This window comes from Pempheris klunzingeri, chromosome 13 (genome assembly GCF_042242105.1).
Source record: "Pempheris klunzingeri isolate RE-2024b chromosome 13, fPemKlu1.hap1, whole genome shotgun sequence".
In the NCBI taxonomy this organism is placed as follows: domain Eukaryota; kingdom Metazoa; phylum Chordata; class Actinopteri; order Acropomatiformes; family Pempheridae; genus Pempheris; species Pempheris klunzingeri.
The window spans coordinates 12,238,930-12,259,503 of record NC_092024.1 but is presented as its reverse complement, the minus strand read 5'-3'; the positions used below and the strand labels follow the sequence as shown (position 1 = coordinate 12,259,503).

Below are 20,574 nucleotides of genomic sequence, written 5' to 3'. Positions count from 1 at the left end.
CATCACCGAAAACATTCAGATGAAAAAACAAGGGGTCATGAAGCAGCCCCATGTCCATTCATCACTGTCAAAATCTGTTTCTCCATTGTGTACGTGCTCCACAAGAAAGTATTGACACTGGGATTTCTACTAACGGTCATTTTGATTGTCCATTAATCTTTTATATAAAAATTCATCTATTACTTGTTATGTGTAAACTGTCCATTCCCCAAAGCCCAAAGTCACATTCACAAATTGCTTCTTTTGTCTGGCTAATACTCAAAAATCCAACATAATCTGTTTATAATGATAAAAAACAGAGAAAAAGCCCAGAACCTCACATTTGAGAAGCTGGATCCAGTTAATATTTGGCACGTCTGCTTGATAAATAACTTAAATGACTGATTATCAAAACGGAGAATTAATTTTCTGCCGAAAGAAACTATTCAGTTACTTAACGTTTCAGCACGATTTGATATGTCTCTCAGTGAAGAGATGAGCGCAAATCGGCTTTAAAGAAATAAGGGCATATCATGGATATGTGTCCCAGGTTTTTGAAATGCATTTTTACATTTGCTTCCCACAATTTTTGCTGAAGAAAAACTGAAACCCTGCTTGGAGCGAGGGACCACAGCCTAGCAGATGAATGAATTCCAGCAATCTGCAGGAATCCACCGCTCGGTGCTGAAACCCCACCAAGTCAAACAGAAGTCATTCTTATGGACTCCGAGGTGAAGGGAAATCCAAACCCACACGTTCCCCTGACTCAAGTCTCTCGGTCCAACACAGCAGATGCATGGTGAGAGCTCTGCTCCACCAACAGGAGCTGGGGACGGGAGGATGAAGAGAAATGGGTAGAAAGAAGTGAGGAAAAACAGCCACAGAAGAAGCCAAGAGCAACATAATCGTGCTGTTTCTCCCTCCATCAGCAAGTTTAACTTCATGCTGTATATCAAGGGGGTGAGAGTCAGAGTACCGCATCCTCCATTTGGATCAATTCAATGCTTTTCCATTGGTGGTGGATGAGCGGGTTGTCTGTTCTGGGTTTAATGAGTAAATTAATGTTTTCGTAAAGTCTCTGATTGTCATGACATCAGATAATTTAACCAAGACATTGAGAATAGCGAAGTCAGTGGAAAACACTTAAAATGGTCAGGATAGGCAAACGAAGATGGGAAAAGAGCGACCTGGGTTATATCCGAGTGTGTCACAACCCAGCTCCACCTTGAGCCTAGGTGAGTACTAAGCAGATATCTCTCCCACGCACCACTGAACTGTGGGAAGACAACCATGCCTCATGAGGGTTGCTGGGGAGGGGGTGGGGGTGATGACACAGCCTATCTCATCCCAGTAAAATGAAAATAAACTACTGAAAACCTGAACGACGGCCAAATGGAAGGCCTCTCCAGACATGGTGTGCACAAAGCTGCGAGCTCAGAGCAGCCAGAGCCCTGAGCCCACATGCTCGCTCTGTGGGTCCCAGCGCTCACCCAGAGGAATGTGATGACATGACTGAAGGGGTGAGGGCCTGTTCCCACACTGAAGAAGCACCCGACACGGAGGAACATCCTCCCTTTGAAGGTCTGGACTGTTATCACCACTCTATTGTCAATAAGCACTCGACATGAAGTTTAAATTAGCTAGCAAGATCTTACTGTTCAGACCCACATTACCACCTGTGGACAGAGGTATACAACCATGTGACCTTAACCTGCATGGACTCACTGTAAATATAGCAGCCACTATATCTTATTTATGGTTTTATAGCTTCTTCAAGCTCTTGTTGCATGCTAAGGTCATGTTCAGAACGAAATTACTCCCCCTCCTTCATTTGAACGAGGGATTCAGAAAAATAATCACAGGGGTATCTGACAAAAAGTTGACCCTGGTCCTACTTTGCAAAATCAAGGTAGATCAAGCTAGATTACTTTTCAATGTGAACAAATTTCTACTGGTTACCTCACGATTGATGTGGTGAAAAATACTTGTGGATCTGTTACTCCAACTGGATGGTATTCATTATTTCAACAGAACCTGAAACGACACTCCCCCACCAACGCAGCCTTTTTGCATGTTTTGCAACTTTGGGGAGTTGAGAAAGGCTCAAATTCATTCAAATTTCCTCTGACGGCACAGGATCGACAACCTGGCGACAAACCAGTCGCAGAAAAGGAAGCACAGGTGTCTATACTGAACTACATAAAGTACAAGTTGGAGGAAAAGTTGATGGTCGGGGTCAATAACTTCCCAGTTCTCTATAATAAATCTTTAACGAGCTACTGGGAACTAAATAAGTAAAACTATGCATGCCAGCACATCGCTCAAGAAATTAACCACTTCAGTGTGTGCTAGTATAGATGTAGATGTAAATTACCAGCTTGACACTAAACACACCCACAAGAAGCAAAAGAGCCTATCACTCTGAATCCATCGGTATGAAGTGGGGTTAAAGAACTAATGAGTGTTGCACTCACCATATGGATTCCAGTTGAAAAGAGATTGGTAGGTTTGACCGCTTGTTTCTGCTGCTCTATCTGGGTCTCCAGCTGGGCAGCACGGGCTTTGTGTTGGGCAAGTAAGATGGTGGCAGGAAGTTGAGACTGCTCCTAAAGAAAAACAAATGGGATTTGGGATTTTATGAGACTCTTTGTCAAGCTGTGTGATACATGCAACAAAGTGCTTCACCACGAACTTTTCTGCTGAGCAAAAACAGCTGACATTTGTACATGTTGAGTCTAACTGTTGTATGCTGAGAAAAGATGAGAACACAAGCAGTCAGCCCCCCCACCCACCCAGACATCTCTGACTAATTGGATAACCATCAGCATACCACATTATTGATGCAAGCCATATTAACAAAACTGTGGCACTGCAGGGGACGCTGCTTCAAGTGCACTGCGCCGCCTTCACCTCCATTAAATGCAAGGTCGGACGTTTCAATTTTTCCAGTGGAGTGTTGCCAAGCACAGAGGTCTAAGAACACAAACTTGGACATGTTGTTCACTGAGGAGGTAGGACATTTTTGATGGGGTGGACAGCAATGGTAGGACAGACTAGAGGTGTCTTAGCATTCAACAATAAACCAAAAGCGATTTAATGTATTCCAACACTGAGAAGTCCTGGTCTGGCTGCATAAATTTACCATCTTCATTTACTTGAGTCACACTTATTTTGGACAGGCAGTTGTGTGAATTTAGTTGCTTTCTTTTGATGACATGATGATCACATGGTCAACATGCTTCTCATTTAAAAACATCTTGAGAAAAAAGCCAATAAATTCAAGAACAAAATATAACTATGGACAATTAATGTAAATTCAGTGCTTATATTAGACAGAGCAATAATCAAGAAGTGCGTTTCAAGTTCCTAGTGATGTATTTTATTGATTAGTTTGTCACCGCTTCGGCAAACAGCAACAAGGAATCTGAACATAAGTGTTGGTGTATGGGTGTGTGCCTGTGTGAGAACAGTGAGCTGTCGGGCCACAGGGACATACAGATGTCAGGGCTCAGGACAGTTCCCTAAGGGGGGTGGGAGCTGATCTCATCTGCCTACAGTCAACAGGCCCTGTGCCTTAAACAAACAAACACACAGCTTAGCCTGCTATCTGCGATGGTCCTTCAGCAGCTTGCTCTGCAGGAACAATCACTTCCAAAGCCCGCAGCTCAACACAATGGAGCCAAAAGGCTTTGGAATCACAGAATGAGAACAATGCAGCCCGCAGCACAATGACTGATAATAAGCTCTTAATGATCTCACAGCCATGAGCCTTCGGGCTGAGGGTGTGTGTATGTTTGTCAGACATGAAACATCTTTCATAATGTTTTTTGCTTCAATAGACTCTGGACATGTGTGTATCTCACCAGTTCATCCAGCAGAGCCTGCTTGTTCTTCCTCTTGACCTGTAGCTGCCTCTGCTCCTCCTGCAGCACATCCAGCCTCCGCTGCTCATTGCCCTGCTGCTCCAGCAACAGCAGCTCCTCCAGCTCCTCCTGCTCCCGCGTCTGGGGAGCACAGGAAAGAGAACGGGGATGTTGCAAAAACTCATGTCACATATTTGACAATGAGGCAGAATCCCCACTAGCCCTAGCAATGCCACATTGTACTTGACCCATCACTCTGACTTCTCTGAGGAGGGGAGCGAGCAAAAAGGAAAGTTTCCTCAGTGTTTATTTTTGCACCAAATTATCATTATGAATAAAGGTATTATGCAGGTGTGGGAAAAGAAACTCCGTACATACCAGTTTAGCCTTATTCCTCTGGATGATATCCCTGTTCTCTTTTTGGTACTGCTCCATCCTCAGTTTGGTGTCCTCCACATCAATGTTGTTCGTCAGGTTATAAACTACATAGAGAAGACACAAAACCAGCGTTAAAAGGGCCAGTATATTCAGAAGAGTTGGTCAGATGGTTGCTTCAGAATCCCCCACACCTTAACGTCCAATTGGAGGTGTCTGTGTTCAACCTCCTCTGCAAGTTTCCAAAACTGATGATCTAATATTCATAACCACTTCACTTCGTCGTTGGCCAGCTGTGCCAGAGATAAGACAGGAGCCCGGTTTTATAACTCTTTCTCAGCTCCCTTTTTTACATGACTATTACATGAATGAAGTGTGCCATCCTATTTTTTTAAACAATATTGCACACCCCTATCTATGATTGCCTCCTTTTGACACCTTCAAATGAGGCTGTTCGGAACAGCTATTCACATTTTTGATATTCAATGTGGTCGGACAACACGCTGGATGACATATTTCTAACAGAATACACCCCAGCTTTGAATCTCTTCAACCAAAGAGACCTTTTTATGGGTCCATAATCACAATGTCATGTTGTTCAGACAAGCACTATTTAAACCCACAATAATATAAATTTCGACTATTGATACAGATCCACAGAGCTCCAGAGACAACAACTGTGTACAACTGAAACACAGGGGAAAAGAGTATAAAGTGATGTTCAACACATGTTGAATTTTCCATTTATTGGTCCTTAAAAATGGCATCTGTTAATTCAATATTTCTATCTACTTCAGTGAGATACACAACATTTTCACTGACACATTGGAATGAGCAGATAAGCATCAAAATGTGGGAAAAAATTCCAACTTCAAGGCTGCTTAAGGCAAACTTTAGCGAGAATTTTGAGGATTTAAAAGGTTTAAAAAGGTTAAAAAAAACATTGGTCCAAATTCCAAGCACCAAGCCTATGTGTTTAATATTAATATTAATATTAATTTCAGCATTCACCTTACTGTCTCTTCCTGGCCCCGCCCTCCCTGTTCCACTCAGTTAAAAGACAGACTTTACATTAGGATGACACCCCACATACACACAAAATGCTTTTACTAAGCTCTGGGTAAGTTTCGTAAATATTTAACCTACATAGTTTAAAGATGTTTAATTCAAAGAGTGATAGTTAGCCTCATTTTCTGTTCTCCTGTCAATGGTGGTCGATGGGGAAAAAGATTTTCGGGCCATGGGGGATTTTTATTGTTGCAGCAGCACTGGAACAAAATAGCAGCGAGGCTGACTGGGAACACCATATCCAGCTCTTTTAATCCATCAATGCTAAAAGTGCATGGTGAGTTGCCATTCAAGACGTGTTAGCATTGGCAGGGCTACTCCCTGATTCATGCCCCTGGTTGGCACTAATGCCTGTAGAACATCCCCCTGTGCAGCCAGAGCCAAGCAGAAATCAGCACACTAGCCAGCATCCCTTTAAGTCGCTGCTCCTACCTATGTCCTCCACTTGCTCCAGGTAGTCGTTATATTCTCTCAGGCTGGAGAAGTCAACATCTCTCTTGTTGTATCTGCAGAGGAAGGACAGAGCTGATGATACAACAGTAAAACCTGATGAAAGCAAATATGCGCTGACATTAATAACTTCCATTAAATCAACCACTTTATAATACCATGTCTGCATACTGCCTAATAGACACGCATTAGATGTCAATTAAGGGGCTATTAAAGAACAGATGAGAGGGGAAGAGAGAAGGCAGGGAGGGGCAGAGAAGTAAAAACCAGGCAGAGAAAGATCCTTCTCGTTTGAGCCCCCCTGGGGAGACCCATTGTCTACAAAACAAACAGTGTGATGAGAAAGACAAAGGTGGCTTAAGAAGTGGGAGGAGGCATAAGATGGCACATAAACACGCAGGGCCGCACCCCTCACCCTCCCGGTCCCTCTCACTCACATCTTCAGCACCTTCTTGCGAATCTCCACCTCTTTATCTACTGTGGGGTCTTCGAAGAGCTGCACCCGGAAGTTGCTCTTCCTCAGGGGCGTGTCACACTGCACGCAGTTGCCTGAGCCACGCACAAACAGCATCTCTACACAATTCTCGCATCTGCGGGGTAGAGGAGACAAGAATACAGAAAATAAATACCAGCAAGCTGAGTTGGATGTTTCCAGGGGTGACCCTCCCAGGCAGGCCGGAGAATCAGCTGTGAGCATGTGTGGGCGTATGTGGCTGCTGAAATACTATTTTCCTCACAGTAAAGCAAATTTGTGTTTTTCTTTTATGTGTGTAACTTATCATCCGGCGCAGTGGGTGATAATGGAGCTTGTGAATATTTCCTGTGAGTGCTCAAAGATGGCTGGAATTATGATTGGAATGTCGATTAGGCTGCCTCCAACTCTCAGACACGAGGAAATTAGTCTGACACCCCATCAGTGGAGTGTCTGTCTGCACTGGAAAAACATTTGCTTTATTGTTATTTCAAGACCTCAGTTATTCTGCCACGTTGCATAATATGATAAAATCCAGCTCCGTAATTCAAAGTGTAGTCTATCATTATAAGAATGGGCTCAGTCTTGTGTAATTTGGGAAAGGCAAAGAAATACAGATGGATGAGTGCAGTGTTTTGTGTATTTGTTACTTCATTTGTAAATATAAGTGTTTTAAAATGAAAGGTCATTTGTTCTTCATTTATCTGAAACTTTAACTTCAACATTAAAAGCCCAGATGCAGTTCCAACCTTTCCCCCCTATCTGCCAGCAAATGTCACTATAATTCCTGACACACTGCCTAAATGAAAGGAAGCTGTATCATGGAGAAGTTTAAGCCTGATTTTTAAATATTATGGAAATAGCAGTTATTGATCAAAGTACCAACTGTAAATCTGTTTAATGGTTACGATTACTTTCCAAGACAAAATATGTAGCCGTACAGCACAGTCATGATGAGTTTTTCAGGCGGCCTCTGGTTCCTCATATAAGCGCCCATGAATCAAAACTCTCTTCAGTAAAGGGCACACCTCTCCGCCCATATCCAATTCTGAACAAAAAGGCAGAAAAGCTCTTCGGATAATGTTGGGGAATTTTAGGTAAAGCCCAGGTTCAAACAGGAAGGTTTACTTTATGCACCATCACGAAATTACTCCATGGAAACTGTCAGACTTGCCCCAGGGCACAACCCTGAGCTTAGCCATCAATCACACCTTTATGCAGGTAGGCGTTTACCCATCAGTCACACTCAAGTGAGGAGTGGACAGTGAAGACAATGGGAATGTTCCTAAATCTCCCATGATGGGGTGGAGGGCCTGGATAAACGTTTGCACAGTACACTTAATTAAGTCTCTGTGGAGCTTTATTTCCACAGGAATTCACCTTCCTGCTTGTGACTACCTTCAGAAAAATGGACATCTGGTTTCCAAATGTCACTATCTGCTTTTGAGCACTGACACTTTTAATAATAAAACACAGCAAAGTTGATGGGAAAAAGCAAGAATTTTCACCATAAGTCGCTGATGGTATGGTTGAGTCATTTCTTTCCAAAGTCAAGGCCTTGGTTTGAGACACTGGTGCCTAGTCAAAAGCTCTATTAGAGTCATCGCGCAAGACATTTCGCTTCATCAGCAGGATTCAAAACAAAAAAGCAGTTAAAGGAGAAACTGCAGAGCCATGTAGTTTGGCTGTTTATGTCTAGCGTCTCAAATATGGGTCAAACAAGCCAAACCTGCCAAGTATGACAGCAAGCTGTCACGGCCATACAACAAATAGACGAAGCGTTACATGGGACTATCTTACAAGCATGTCCATTTTGTTTGTCTTAGGTGAAGCCTCAAAATAAAAATGAAAGCTGAACTGACAGAAACATCTGCGTTGTCCAGTTGGTGCTTCAGAGCATGAGGAGCTCCTGCTCAAGTGCACGCTGGAAGAGGCAGATGTTCACTGTGGCCCCAGGCTACAGGAGATGTATGGGCCTGGCCATATGGAGGTAGATGGAGGGATTCAGCTTGTTTCCACAGGCCCACAAAGAGCCCATTCATCAACACGGGGCGAGGAGTGGGGCGTAGCTTGCCCCCTGCCCCATAAATGGACCACACAACAGAACTCTCCAAAGGGGAAATCCTGTGTAACTTTAGAGCAAAGAGGTGAACCTCTAAGAGGGAGGGAGGAGAATTTTAGAGTCAATTTGCCATCTTTCCTCTGAAATATGCCTCCTCTACATGACAGCTTTCGGATTGTGTGTCTGTTGCAATTTGTAATCAAAGGGGGACTCAGACATCCCTTGCCAAGACTACGTTATGTTGCTCGGCATATTGAACAGACGTTTAAGTGAGCAGACAGATCTCTAGCAGCTTGCCATCTTTGTGTCCAAGTGCTGTTGTCGCTGACTGAGTGCTCCTGACTCCTCCCTCTCTCACCTGTCCTGCTCAGAGCTCCAGGCTCCTATCTTTCTCATCTGCAGCTGTCAGCAGGTCAAAGACGGGGGTGGTAAGAGGAGGGTAAACAGGGTCCTGGCTCAGCATAGAGCTAACACTCACCCCCCCCTAAATGCCTCATGGTGACATTGCCTGCATCTTTACCGCCTTCTTATGCAAGAAAGAGCAAGAACAAAACAGCACTACAGTATAAACAGACAGGAGCTGGATTCACTTGCTTCTGCCACAAAGCTTGTGATCTTCACGGAGTCCAGGCAGAGCAGAGCTGGCTTTGTGTCAAATTTAAACCAGCTATGGCACTTTGTCCTGCCTTGTGACCTACAATACCTGCAGCAGCACAGTCAAAAAATGCTGAGGCCCAAGAGTATGATTGCTTACACAGGAAGCTAGCTTGGTTTGTGTGATCTTAAAAAAAACAAAGCTTAGATTTGGTGTACATTGTAGAATATTACATTACATTAAATCTCATTAAAAAGTCTTTTAATACCAACTTCAATCTTCCTCAAAGTAAAAACATCAATACAGTCAGAATCAAGCACAAGTGGATTGGAAGTTAAAAATGAGGTAGAGCTGACTGCGTTAGGCTCTTCATGCGCAGCAAAGGCAACAGCGTTAAGGCTTGCTAATTGGCCGTCTTTTACAGCAATGCCCCGTGGAACTTGGAATTGACTTCTCGCTTAAATAAATATTTTGACATTTTGGGAAATACGCTTATTAGCATTCTTGCCGAGAAGAGAAGATTAATACCCTCTCATGTCTGTCTGTTAATTATAAAGCTACAGCCAGGAGGCTGTTAGCTTAGTTTGGCATATAGACAGGAAATAGGGGGAAACTGTGAGCCTGATTCTCTGAAAAGGTTGAAAAAATCTGCCTACTAACACCACTAAAGCTCACTAGTTAATATGATATATCTTGTTTTTTTAATCTTTTTTTTTTTCTTTCGACAAAGCCAGGCTAGCCCCTGCTACTTGTCTCTATGCTAACTATCGCGTGCATTTCCTACATTTCCAAGTATCTGTGATCCCTTTTTTTTTTGGTAAAGGAGAGCAGCTTCTACTTAACGAAGTCTGTCTGTCAACTTCACTATATAGAGGATGGCCCCTTTGAATCTCCTCTGAATGTCTAACCTACTATCGTTTGTGCTTAGTGTGAAATGCCAAAGGACATGTGCCTGGTGTCATTGTGCAAAGGTAATAAATAACACACATCAAATGCCTTGGTGACAGGGATACAAAATGTGCTGTGGTGGGGTTTAAATTTAGATGCATGCTAGAGATGGAGAAGCTCAATACCGCATTGCATCGTTGGGACAGGAAGCCTGGTCAGCCCAGACTGGAAAGGCCACTAAAGCGAGCCAAGGTAGAAACCGGCCAACAGTCATTTCAGTGAATGAACCAGTGCAGAGAGTTAGTTATTAAATGAATCGCCAACTATTTTGATATATTTTCGATCATTTTGACTCATTTTTTATGAAAACAAATGTCCAAACTCACGGATTTCAGCTTCTCAGATGTGAATAGTTTCTGTTTGTTTTATTCCTGTGTGATAGTAGACTGAATATCTTTGTGGACAAAACAAGACATTTGAGATCATTGCCTTGCCTGGGCTCTGGAAAACAGTGATCAACACTTTTCACCATTTTCTGGACCAAACAACTAATGAATTAAATCAAGAAAACAACCCACAGGCTAATCAATAATGAGAATACTTAATGACAAAGTTCAATATCAACAACAAGCCCTAAAATCGGGTATTATAAATGGACAGGATGACTGGCATTCATATCCCAGACGGTTAGAGGTTGTTATGTCATACTCTACTTTAGAAATGGCAATAAAACGTGCTACGAATCTAAAAGGACAGATTTTAGTCACTGACTTCTCTGACTACATGAGCAGAAACCAAGATTTATCCTTGGTATGTGAAATGATGCATCTATATAATTGCTTTAGAGTTAGTTTATGGATTATAAGTACACATTGCTTTTTCTGCATACCGTTGCTGATTATACCAAATGGGATGTCAGTAACTGAGAAACTCAAACACATTGCTCAAACTACAGCACAGTCTTCCACCTCTATAAACTCTTAAAGGAAGCTGAGCAGCAAACAAAAAGCCAATTGACACCAGTGATGAAAATACTAATACAGTTTGAGAGTACAGCAGTTTCCAAGTGGTGCATTAATTCACCGTCGCACCAGCTCTGAGGAACAAACCCAAGGTGACCTGGGCTAGGACATCTCTCCAAATTGCTTCATTGCAGAATCATATTAATTTTCTGTGTGTAACCCTGCATCCAGACAGAGGCAGTGAGTTATGAGCTCGCTGACCTGATGACAAAGCACGGCGACTTCCTGATGGTACGGTCAATAAACAGACAGGGTCGAAAATATGCTCTCATCAGGCTACCATCGGCACTGCACGATGCTCCTCATTCAAATGGTGATGTTGTTTAACAGATGACAAGGTTAAATATTGGAAAATGCACTGCAAACGTGGTTTATCGAGTACAGACATGAGGATGGTGCACAATCAAAACTGTAGCATAATGATAAATAGGATTAATGTGAACTAGTGCTACAGTAATTACTTTATTGAGCAGTCAAGTCAGTCCGAATAAATATATTCCACTACAAGTGAAATAGATTATTTTAGATTGATTTGAAATTACAGCTGAATTCATTTTATGTATTTTCTGGTTTCAGTTTGACAAAAACAAAGAAGTTATTACATTTCTTTGTTAATATGATTGTAAGTTAAACCTGCTTTAATAAATACCTTTAGTGGAGGAGTAAGGGAGCAGCCTTGGGACGGTAAAGTTTAGGTATGATGGTGGAAATGGTTATGATTAGGTTGTATTTTAATGGCTCAGGTTTGGTCAGGGAACAGTCTGGGAGTCATGTCTGCCAGTAGCTATGGTCGGATAGGGACAATAGGATTCATCAGTTTAACACAAAAAAACATACTAGTCATACTATTAGTCATACTGTCATCATGCCGAGCAGCCCTGGTGAAAATTAGATCCATCATTACAGAATGACCCACTTTCACATCTGTATTTATGTGTTCAAAACTTGAGAGCACACAAAGTTTATAACACTCATCATCAATCTTTCTTCTCTCTGCCATCCTGAGCTATTTACACAAAATGTCATATTTCAGAGGTCTCACCACCAGCATCTGATTGAAGAACACTTTTAAAGAGGGATATAAGAGCAGGTACAAACAAAGACCAATGCAGCTGGTGTGTTATTCAGATTTTATTGTCTAGCATGCTTATTAACAATGTCTAGCAAGGCTGAGAGATGTCAGGCAGCACTACAGACTGTTTCTGCTATGGTTAGTCTTTCTCAGAGGTAGTCCTAGCTGAATTGATTGTATTGAACAGTGCTGATATAATATTTGTGATTTTTTAATCACATTTTTCACAGCAGACCGTTAGCTGCTAGCTAAAAGCTCGTGAAGATTAAAACATGTTTGCAGCGTCTTTCAACGTCCAGCCGTTAAAATAGAGGCGATAAAAAGCGTCATATTGTTGGAAATAACATAAAACATAAGCACATTTTACGGTGTTTCTAGTGTTTGTGGGTGTTTTTTGCACATTTTGAAGAACGTACATCGTGGTGTTGGGTGAAATTGTCTTCAGTTTTTGTGGCTGTAAATACTCACAGCGTGTGGCCGCAGACGTTCACCATCAGCTTCAGCGACGGGTTCCTGTATTTGGTTGTTTTGCATCTCGGACAGCCCTGGTCGTCCATTTCTGTCCGCAAAACACAAAACTTAAAAAACTGGAGAAAAATGTCAACAACTGGCGGCTCTGCTGTCACTTTCCAGACGGCGAACCGCTGCGTTACACAGAATGCGGTCCGACGGGAAACGGCACCAATAAGAGTGGTTCCTACTTAATGATCACCTGCACAGCAGTGGTGGTCACGCTGTGGTGCTGGCTCACCCGGGGGTCCCTGAGCAGTCCCAGGGGGACTGAGGTAAAAAGCTGAGTAGTTTATTTTCATGTATCCACGCAAAGGTTGTATTTAGAGGGAATGTATTAAATGGCTGTTTTGATTATAGGTTTCAGTGTCTCCCCTGTGCAGAACCCTACAGATTACTGCCATATATTCCATGATCTAATGTAAGCCTGAACCGAAACATAATTAAAACCAAAAACCTCTCCAGATGTTGTTCCCCAGGGCTTCTGACATCATATAGTTTCTGTTTGAATATGTGACTGTTTCGGAAATAATTCACCACCCGGATGATGGATAACATGTGATTTATTATCATAAATGAACAATGTCTGATGAGGACAGAAAAGGTGCCACATAATAATGTAGTGATGAAAGAGTTAACTTCAGGGCAGGTTGGTCCACATTAAAATGTAATCTTCCTAAAGGCTTCAGCTTTGAAAACAGACTAAAAGCTCAGGCCTTTGTATCTATGTATGTTGTATACTGATTTATTGACTCTATCCACCAAGTTAGACTCCAGTGCCACAATTGACAATTAGTATTTGCAAATATTTGTATTATAGTATTTGCACTTGAAGTTTTCAAGTTCTGACAGGATAAACATAATTCTGCAAAGCTAATATTTACTTATTTTTTTAGAGACTCATGTATGGCCTTCAGGGAATTAATAATCTTCACTTTGAAAGTATTAAATCTTGTTATTTTGATCTGTATTAATGGAAAACAAATAGGTTGACTCTGGGGGTGTCTAAGAAATGTAAAAGGTGAAAATAAAACATCAAGCTTAACTTTTTTCGAGGATCACAGTACACATTGTTTATGCCACTAAGGAAATGATATTTGTATTCATGCAGGTGTTGATTTCACTGACCGCTACTAAATATTCTATGTTTATGTACATGGATTAGATCTGCCATTGCTCATGCGCTGTGTTGTGACTTGATCCAATGTGTGAGTGGTTGTGAGAGACAAACACCTTATTTCAGTCACAACTAGGACCTTGAACTATCATGGATGTGTACTGAAAGTTTGGATTTTTCCCAGCTGCAAAATTATTGTTTTTAAAGGGGTGGATCTAACAATGAAAAAACGTGTTTGGAAATATAAACAAAAAAGGTGCAATTATTTCAAATTGAACGTTTTATTTTAAAATAGTCCAGCATATTTTGGATTGAGACGATGAGTGACAACAGAACCAGGTTTATTTTCCCCTTGGATTTCCAAACTTCGACATGGGAATAAAAATGCTTTTATGTTTCGTCATAGAGCTAAGTCAGCTCCGGACAATACAGACAACAAGGATATCCCGTTCCCACGATCCCCGAAGCACTCACCTTGCACAGGTGAATAGTGAATATGCTGGAAGTTGTATGAGTGACAGCTGGAAACCAAACATTCGTGCCTGAAGCCCGCTCGCTCCTCCCTAATGGGGCCCTCGGCGGCCAATAGCGTGGCTCTCCTGCCGATAGACCCCAGTGTGTCTCCTTCCAGCCCCAGTCCCCGCAGAGTAAAAGTCACGTTGGAAGGAAAAGGGGAGAGAGATATCTACTTACAGCTGCTGTCAGATATCCGATCGCATTCGCATGGCGAGGAGGTAACCTGATCGAGCTGGGAGGAGTGACTTTACCAGGGAAGGCTTGAACAAAAAAAAATGTCTTCTTCTTCTGCCGGAGAAGTCACAACAGCAAATGACATCAAGAGGGAAAATGTGAAGGAGGTGGATACGCGGGAGTGCATCAAGCTTGTGGCGCTGGACGCGGCGGAGTTGTCCATGGAGCGCACGACTCCCAACACGGACGCGGTGCGCACGGAGCTGTTGGTGAGCGCCGCTTCCTCCCTGGCTTTCTCCCCGGAGCAAGTGGCGTGCGTCTGCGAGGCTTTGCAGCAGGGAGGCAATGTGGACCGGCTGGCCAGGTTCCTGTGGTCCCTGCCACAGAGTGACCTGCTCCGCGGCAACGAAAGCATCCTGAAAGCCCAAGCCCTCGTTGCTTTCCACCAGGCTCGGTATCAGGAGCTGTACAGTATTCTGGAGAACCACAGTTTCAGTCCGTCCAACCACACCTTTCTGCAAGATCTGTGGTACAAGGCACGGTACACCGAGGCGGAGAAGGCGCGGGGGAGACCCCTGGGCGCCGTGGACAAGTACCGGATCCGGAGAAAGTACCCTCTCCCCAGGACTATCTGGGACGGCGAGGAGACTGTGTATTGTTTCAAGGAGAGGTCCCGGAACGCGCTGAAGGATCTGTATAATCAGAATAGGTACCCCTCTCCTGCCGAGAAGAGAAATCTCGCCAAGATTACAGGACTCTCCTTGACCCAGGTCAGCAACTGGTTCAAAAACAGGAGACAGAGAGACAGAAACCCGTCCGAGGCACAATCAAAAAGGTGAGCCAACAAAAGGAAAAAGGCACAGACTGTTTCAGTCACAGAAGTGTTATTAACCACATTATTAAAAAACATTCCCAGAGTGTTCGGTGCGTAAAAGGCGCGTTTAAAATAGACGCAGGCTAATTTTAACAAAGTATTTGAAAGCTCTTTCGTAGGGGGGCGCCTATAGTTTATAACCATTTACACTCAAGCCAGTGACTCACAGTACTCTGTGTATTTCATGATCTCCCGTCGGATTTTCTCAAAAGACTTGACAGTGTGAATCATTAATTGTTGATCATTAAGGCACAAAAAGTATGCGTAAAGGGTTTGGAGCACGCTTTTAATGTTTTGAAATATGAAGCGGTTGCCATTCAGATCCGGTTTCAAGTGTGTTGGTGCTAAGGGGCATGGAAACCATAAGCAACAAAATAACATAGTAACTCCCACACTCCAGTGATCTGACTGCCACACACGGGAGGCTGCTAACTTCGATGAAACAACTAACAAAGTGACTTGAAAAGTTACTTTAATTTCCCCTTATCTATGTGTGTGTGTGTGTGTGCGTGCACGAAGTCAGGGGTGAACACATGCAAACACACTAGCGCGCGTGCACGTGTCCCCCAGCCCAGCACATAAATCATTTTCATTATCACTTTTTTTCCTCTCAGACCAAAAAGGATCTCAGAGCCTCCGTCAGCTCCTGCGTTTCATTTCATAATCCTCCACACGAACAGACACAAATGTGGCTTCTTTCATGTTTCTCTCTCTGTGAACAAAGCTGACGCGCACCTGGTGGAGGTGACCCCTCTCTCTCCCTCTCTCTCCCTCTCTCTCTCTCTCTCTCTCACACACACACACACACACACATACACCATTACGCTGTGTATTGCCTCTAAGTGGTATAAAATCATTCACAAACAACTTTTTAGTAGATGTTCATAACTTGAAATCGTCTCTTATTTGTAGAAACTGGTGTTTTTGTTTATATTTTTTCCTGGAAGTGGGGGCTGAGACGTTTTAGGGTGCGCGCACTCGTACTTGTGTGTGTGTGTGCTGGAGAGGGCGCAGCTGTTTGAATCAATCTTAAAAGAAGGAGTTGTTCATTATTAATCTGCATCAACTATATCGACAATACAACTTTATAGATAGAGAAAAACAGGGATTTTAAATTTCAAGGCCATTTTAAATGGAGAAAGAAATTCAAATAAATACTCAGCCATTTGTTTAGTCACGCCAGCAGTGCTGGCATTTTGTCACACCAGGATTTATTGCGCCAAATGGTTGCACGGTTGTTGGTGATGGTTGGTTGTCGTCAGTGCGGCTCTCCATGAGGTAAGAGAGGGCAGCACATTCACAAACACAGCCTGCTCTTCAAAGCTGTGTAACAGCATAGTAACAAATGCGACCCTGTCTGCTTTCTCTTCAGTAGTTTGAAGGAAACAAACGCCAATATACAAAACTATATTTCATTGAATTCGTATTGTGATAGAGTCAAGTAGGAAAATATTTCATATTAGTCTAAGAAACACACCTTTTCCAACCTTATTTCATTTTTTATTTAAAAAAAATATGTTTAAAGTCACTTGTTTATAACCACAAATAATTCCTCTTCTTGTTTTGTGAAATGCAATTTGTTTTTTTCCACAGTGAGTCTGATGGAAACCACAGCACAGAGGATGAGTCTAGTAAAGGCCAGGAGGAGTTGTCTCCCCGACCCCTCTCTAACTCCTCAGATGGGGTGATCACCCATGGGACCCTTCCCATCCAAACAGGGCCGCTGGACAGTGGGGTGGTCATCCAACAGATTGGGGACATCAAGCTGCCCCCTGCATCCAACAGTGGTGGTCTCTACAACGGAAGTCTGGTGACCAGTAACACCCCCTCCACCGTGTTTCACAACGGTGGCTCGTCTTACCTCCACACGCCTGGAAACATCCTCTTCAACGGGCTGAATTTGGGCATCCAGCCCCTGGCCTTCAACCCTCTGAGGCCTTCTGGGGCAGTGCTGCTGGGGGGCTCTGGAGTGGACATGCACATGCAGACAGGACAGGAGAAGGGACTGGGCAGTTCTGCTGAGGACTCAGCCCTGCAGTACTCCTCCTACTCGGGCTGTGTGAACGGAGCGGAGGTGAAGCTGGAGGGGGTCCACACCATGGCTGCCCAGAATGGAGGCTCCTCTGTGCTCACGTTCAGCTCCTCGTCAGGAGCGCTGCAGCTGGGTGGCTACAGTCTGGTCCAGGTACCAAGTGGAGTCTCTGACAGCGATGGCAGCTCATTACTCAACAGCGACGTAGGTCTTCCTCCACTGCAGCTCTCTTCCGCCCCATCTTCCTCTACAATCGCACAGCAAGGTATGTTATAATAAGCTTCTGTTTACTTGGAAGTTACATTTAGATTAACTGAGGCTGACAGGGACAAAATAAAATCTCACAACATGTTTGGCATAATATCTTATCAATAAAGGGACAATATGATTATGACTTATTGAGCCTACAGCTTTTTATCTAAGACTGTGTTGATACTGTCTATATAATGCTTAAGGATTTGGAGGTATTAGTCCAAGTATTAGTCAAATAGATACATTAAAGTTTGTCACTTTGTTGCAATGTGATGCTCTCATGTAGAGCACCCAGGAACAGACTATATTAAGAATAACCAAAATCTTATATCAAAATACAGCTGCTTTATAGCTCCTAGCTTGTGGTCAGTGGTGCTCTTTACCCTCCTTACATGTTCCACTGCAATTCTACACGTCCACCGCGGTTTGTCAACAGGCCTCTACTACGTCCATCCAATATGTCTGAGCTGCTTTATTCTTGGCTTGTCCGTGTTTGGGCCATGGCCCAAAGGGCTGATACTACACACTACACGGAGCAAAAGAAACAGGGAAGGGCCATACACACACACACACACACACACACAGGAGAGGTGGTCCTTTGAAAACCCCAGAGATGAATAAAAACAAGTTCTGAAGTCACCATCACTCATCATCATTGCACTGTTGGTCTGCAGAACAGGGAGGAGGGGAAAAATGTTGCAGACAATCAGAGGCCATGAAACACGCTAACAGGGAATAAACCATTATGGAACTTACTTTGCCATAAAGCAGAGAGTTTACACCAGGAGGAATAATCAAGAACATCAGAAATTTGCAGCTAGCTGTTGAGTCCTGGACGACTTTTGCACTCGTTCTCTGTGGTACTCGCAGGATCGAGCTTGAAGAGCCACAAGGTGTGTGAGACACACAACAATAATTCTGGGGCTAATGCCTCCTGTAAATGACATGTGGTAGAGATACTGTTTGTAATAATCCATTGTTGTATCACACAGGTACCATGCCTCTGAACAATGTAACAGTGAGTTCCTCCAATGATGACTCCTTCCAGCAGCAGGACAAGCTGACCATGACGTCTCTGCACCACAGCACAGTCCTCTACAACATGAGCAACGCCGGCCAGCCGTCCATCAAGAAGGAGCCCCTGGAGGGAGGCGTGTACTCTTCGTACCACCACGGGCTCCACCTGGATTCCAGCGGTCAGCTCAGCTACACCACCCCCAACTCAGAAGAGGTTCCCTCCAGCCAAGGTTCGGCCTCGACTGCCGACGTCCCTGCCGTTAGCTCATCCAGCCCTGAGCCAGAGGTCTACACCACCCTCACCGTCAGCACGCCCCTGATGGCCCCAACGGACCCCAGCAGCCACCACCTCCAGCCCACGGAGTACCTTGGGGGCCATGAGGTCCGGGGCCCGTCCGCTCACATGATGGGCCCTGGTATGAACAGCAACTACATGAACCTCTCTGAGAACAAGGTGGGTGGCTCGGGCTCAGGAGGCGTGAACGAGATGGTGCGGGCGATGTGTGGGGAGATGGAGGCTGTGGAGGGGAAGGAGCTAGCCAAACTACAGACAGTACAGATGGAGGAGGACATGGCTGACCTTTAACCCCAAACCTCTCTCCACGCAGAAGCACTCATGTCCGCCCAAGCAGTGATATGGTGAATCTTTTTACTTTTGTGTGTGCGTGTGTGTGTTTTCTTTTTTTTACTATTCATTTCCCTTAAATGTTAAATTATTTGTGTTCATTTGACTTTTACAATGCACTCTAGTCAGAGAGAAGCCCTTTGGGTGGGCATTATCAATTTATCATAAAATTTTTTAAAAACTCTATGACATTTTTTAAAAGCCCCGATCGTAAGAAGGAACATTACAACTGTTTTGTGCTCACAGAAGAAGTCGCTGTGTGTGTTTGAGCCGTGTTTAAATGTGCATTTTTATAGACAACACCTGCTACTTCCTGTTGAGTGGATTTGATCTGCAGAAGCAGGTGCTGGAATGCCTCGAGTCATGTGACCAGGATGTTCCTCCAAACTAAATGCGTCATCTGGGTCAAACCAAAAAGGTCATTCAGTAGGGGGATGAGGGAGAGAGCCTCTGTGAAAATGGTCAGTTAAAGAGCGACAGCTTTACTAAAGGACTGCGCACACATACAGAGAATAGATCATAAAGCTGCTGATTTAGGGAAAAGTGTCCTTCATGAATCACCTTAAATTCTCTGAATGCCTCTCGAGTCACCGCAGAACTCTGATTTTGTCCTTTATATCACACCAAATGAAGTAGGAGTATTGAAAATGGGACTTGAGTTAAGACGAATGTGCCTTTCTGCTACCTAAAACACACAATGGCATTGGTCCGTTTTGGCATTTGCACTACCATAATGACATTGCAATGTACATGTTTCAAACAGCCTTCGGTTAGGAGGGTTTGTCATGTGTGGAACACCTCAACAAATGCACACTATTTCAGTAATGACTCATATTTCAAGCCTCATCATCAACCTGTGAGACCAACATATGAATGACAATGGAAAGGTCACACTGTCCGCTCACATGTTGTTCATCATATGTTGTTTATAATGCTGCAACTCATAGTATGTTAACTAGATGTGATGATGCTATACTATATCCTGTTTCATTTTGATGTGTCTCTCCAAATGTCAGTAATCATGGATGATATTTTTCTATAAAAGGATTGTAATAATTTTTCTCTGCATGGCGTCATAATGTTTTGGACACTAGTGCCTTTTACTTTTGTTTTGTGAATAACACTGAAAGTAAGCTCAGTCGTTGGCGTGCAGGCAGTGGCATTGCAGCTTCAGAGATTTACCGCCGCCGCCGCTGCTGCTGCTGGCACATTTGCTGGGGCGTCAGTTGAGGGAAAGACAAGAGAATGTGGAGCCCATTTGTCAAGTGTGTCCGGTGCTTTTCACAACAGGGGCCTAATTCCTTTGCTCTCATACATGACCATAAAAGCACATTTCAGCCTCACAGCCAACGCACACCATGCGTATCTATCAGAGTGTCACACGCCTTCATACAAGCGGACTAGTCATACTTTTCTTTGTCAGGATTTATGACATGATCCCATCAATTTGAATGGACATTTCAGTGAAAGTATTCTCAGTGCTTTAATGTCATATACCAAATATGAGTCGTGGGCAAATAGTAAAACTGATGGTCATTTGTTTTTGTTTTTTTTAATCTTAGTTTGAATTATATGTTTGTTATCTGAAATTATGTGAATGTATTTTTCTAA

The 20,574-nt window shown here is 43.4% G+C and overlaps 2 protein-coding genes across 3 annotated transcripts in view; one reads left to right on the top strand and one right to left on the bottom strand.

Moving 5' to 3' along the window:
- mnat1 (MNAT1 component of CDK activating kinase) overlaps nucleotides 1-14,224 on the bottom strand; it is a 32,784-nt gene extending 18,560 nt beyond the window's left edge. The window contains exons 1-7 of one of the 2 annotated variants that reach the window (XM_070842334.1): nucleotides 14,167-14,224; nucleotides 12,315-12,405; nucleotides 6,173-6,325; nucleotides 5,718-5,791; nucleotides 4,221-4,324; nucleotides 3,843-3,983; nucleotides 2,454-2,585 (exon numbers count right to left, since the gene is read on the bottom strand). In XM_070842334.1, the coding sequence (XP_070698435.1) occupies nucleotides 2,454-2,585; nucleotides 3,843-3,983; nucleotides 4,221-4,324; nucleotides 5,718-5,791; nucleotides 6,173-6,325; nucleotides 12,315-12,403 (693 nt within the window). In that variant the 5' untranslated portion in view covers nucleotides 12,404-12,405; nucleotides 14,167-14,224. Of the gene's footprint in view, nucleotides 1-2,453; nucleotides 2,586-3,842; nucleotides 3,984-4,220; nucleotides 4,325-5,717; nucleotides 5,792-6,172; nucleotides 6,326-12,314; nucleotides 12,477-14,166 lie in introns of those variants that run through there. The other variant, XM_070842333.1, reaches the window with a different exon arrangement.
- On the top strand, nucleotides 14,189-20,574 carry six4a (SIX homeobox 4a). The gene is made up of 3 exons (XM_070842332.1): nucleotides 14,189-14,998; nucleotides 16,631-17,334; nucleotides 18,314-20,574. The coding sequence occupies exons 1-3, from the start codon at nucleotides 14,265-14,267 to the stop codon at nucleotides 18,922-18,924; spliced, it is 2,049 nt and encodes a 682-aa protein (XP_070698433.1). The 5' UTR covers nucleotides 14,189-14,264; the 3' UTR covers nucleotides 18,925-20,574.

Excerpts from the sequence above, each read along its gene's own strand:
- six4a (XM_070842332.1), top strand. The coding sequence starts at position 14,265 with ATGTCTTCTTCTTCTGCCGGAGAAGTCACAACAGCAAATGACATCAAG. Across the intron at positions 14,999-16,630 it reads TCCGAGGCACAATCAAAAAG|TGAGTCTGATGGAAACCACA; the intron begins GTGAGCCAACAA and ends TTTTTTCCACAG. Across the intron at positions 17,335-18,313 it reads CTCTACAATCGCACAGCAAG|GTACCATGCCTCTGAACAAT; the intron begins GTATGTTATAAT and ends TGTATCACACAG.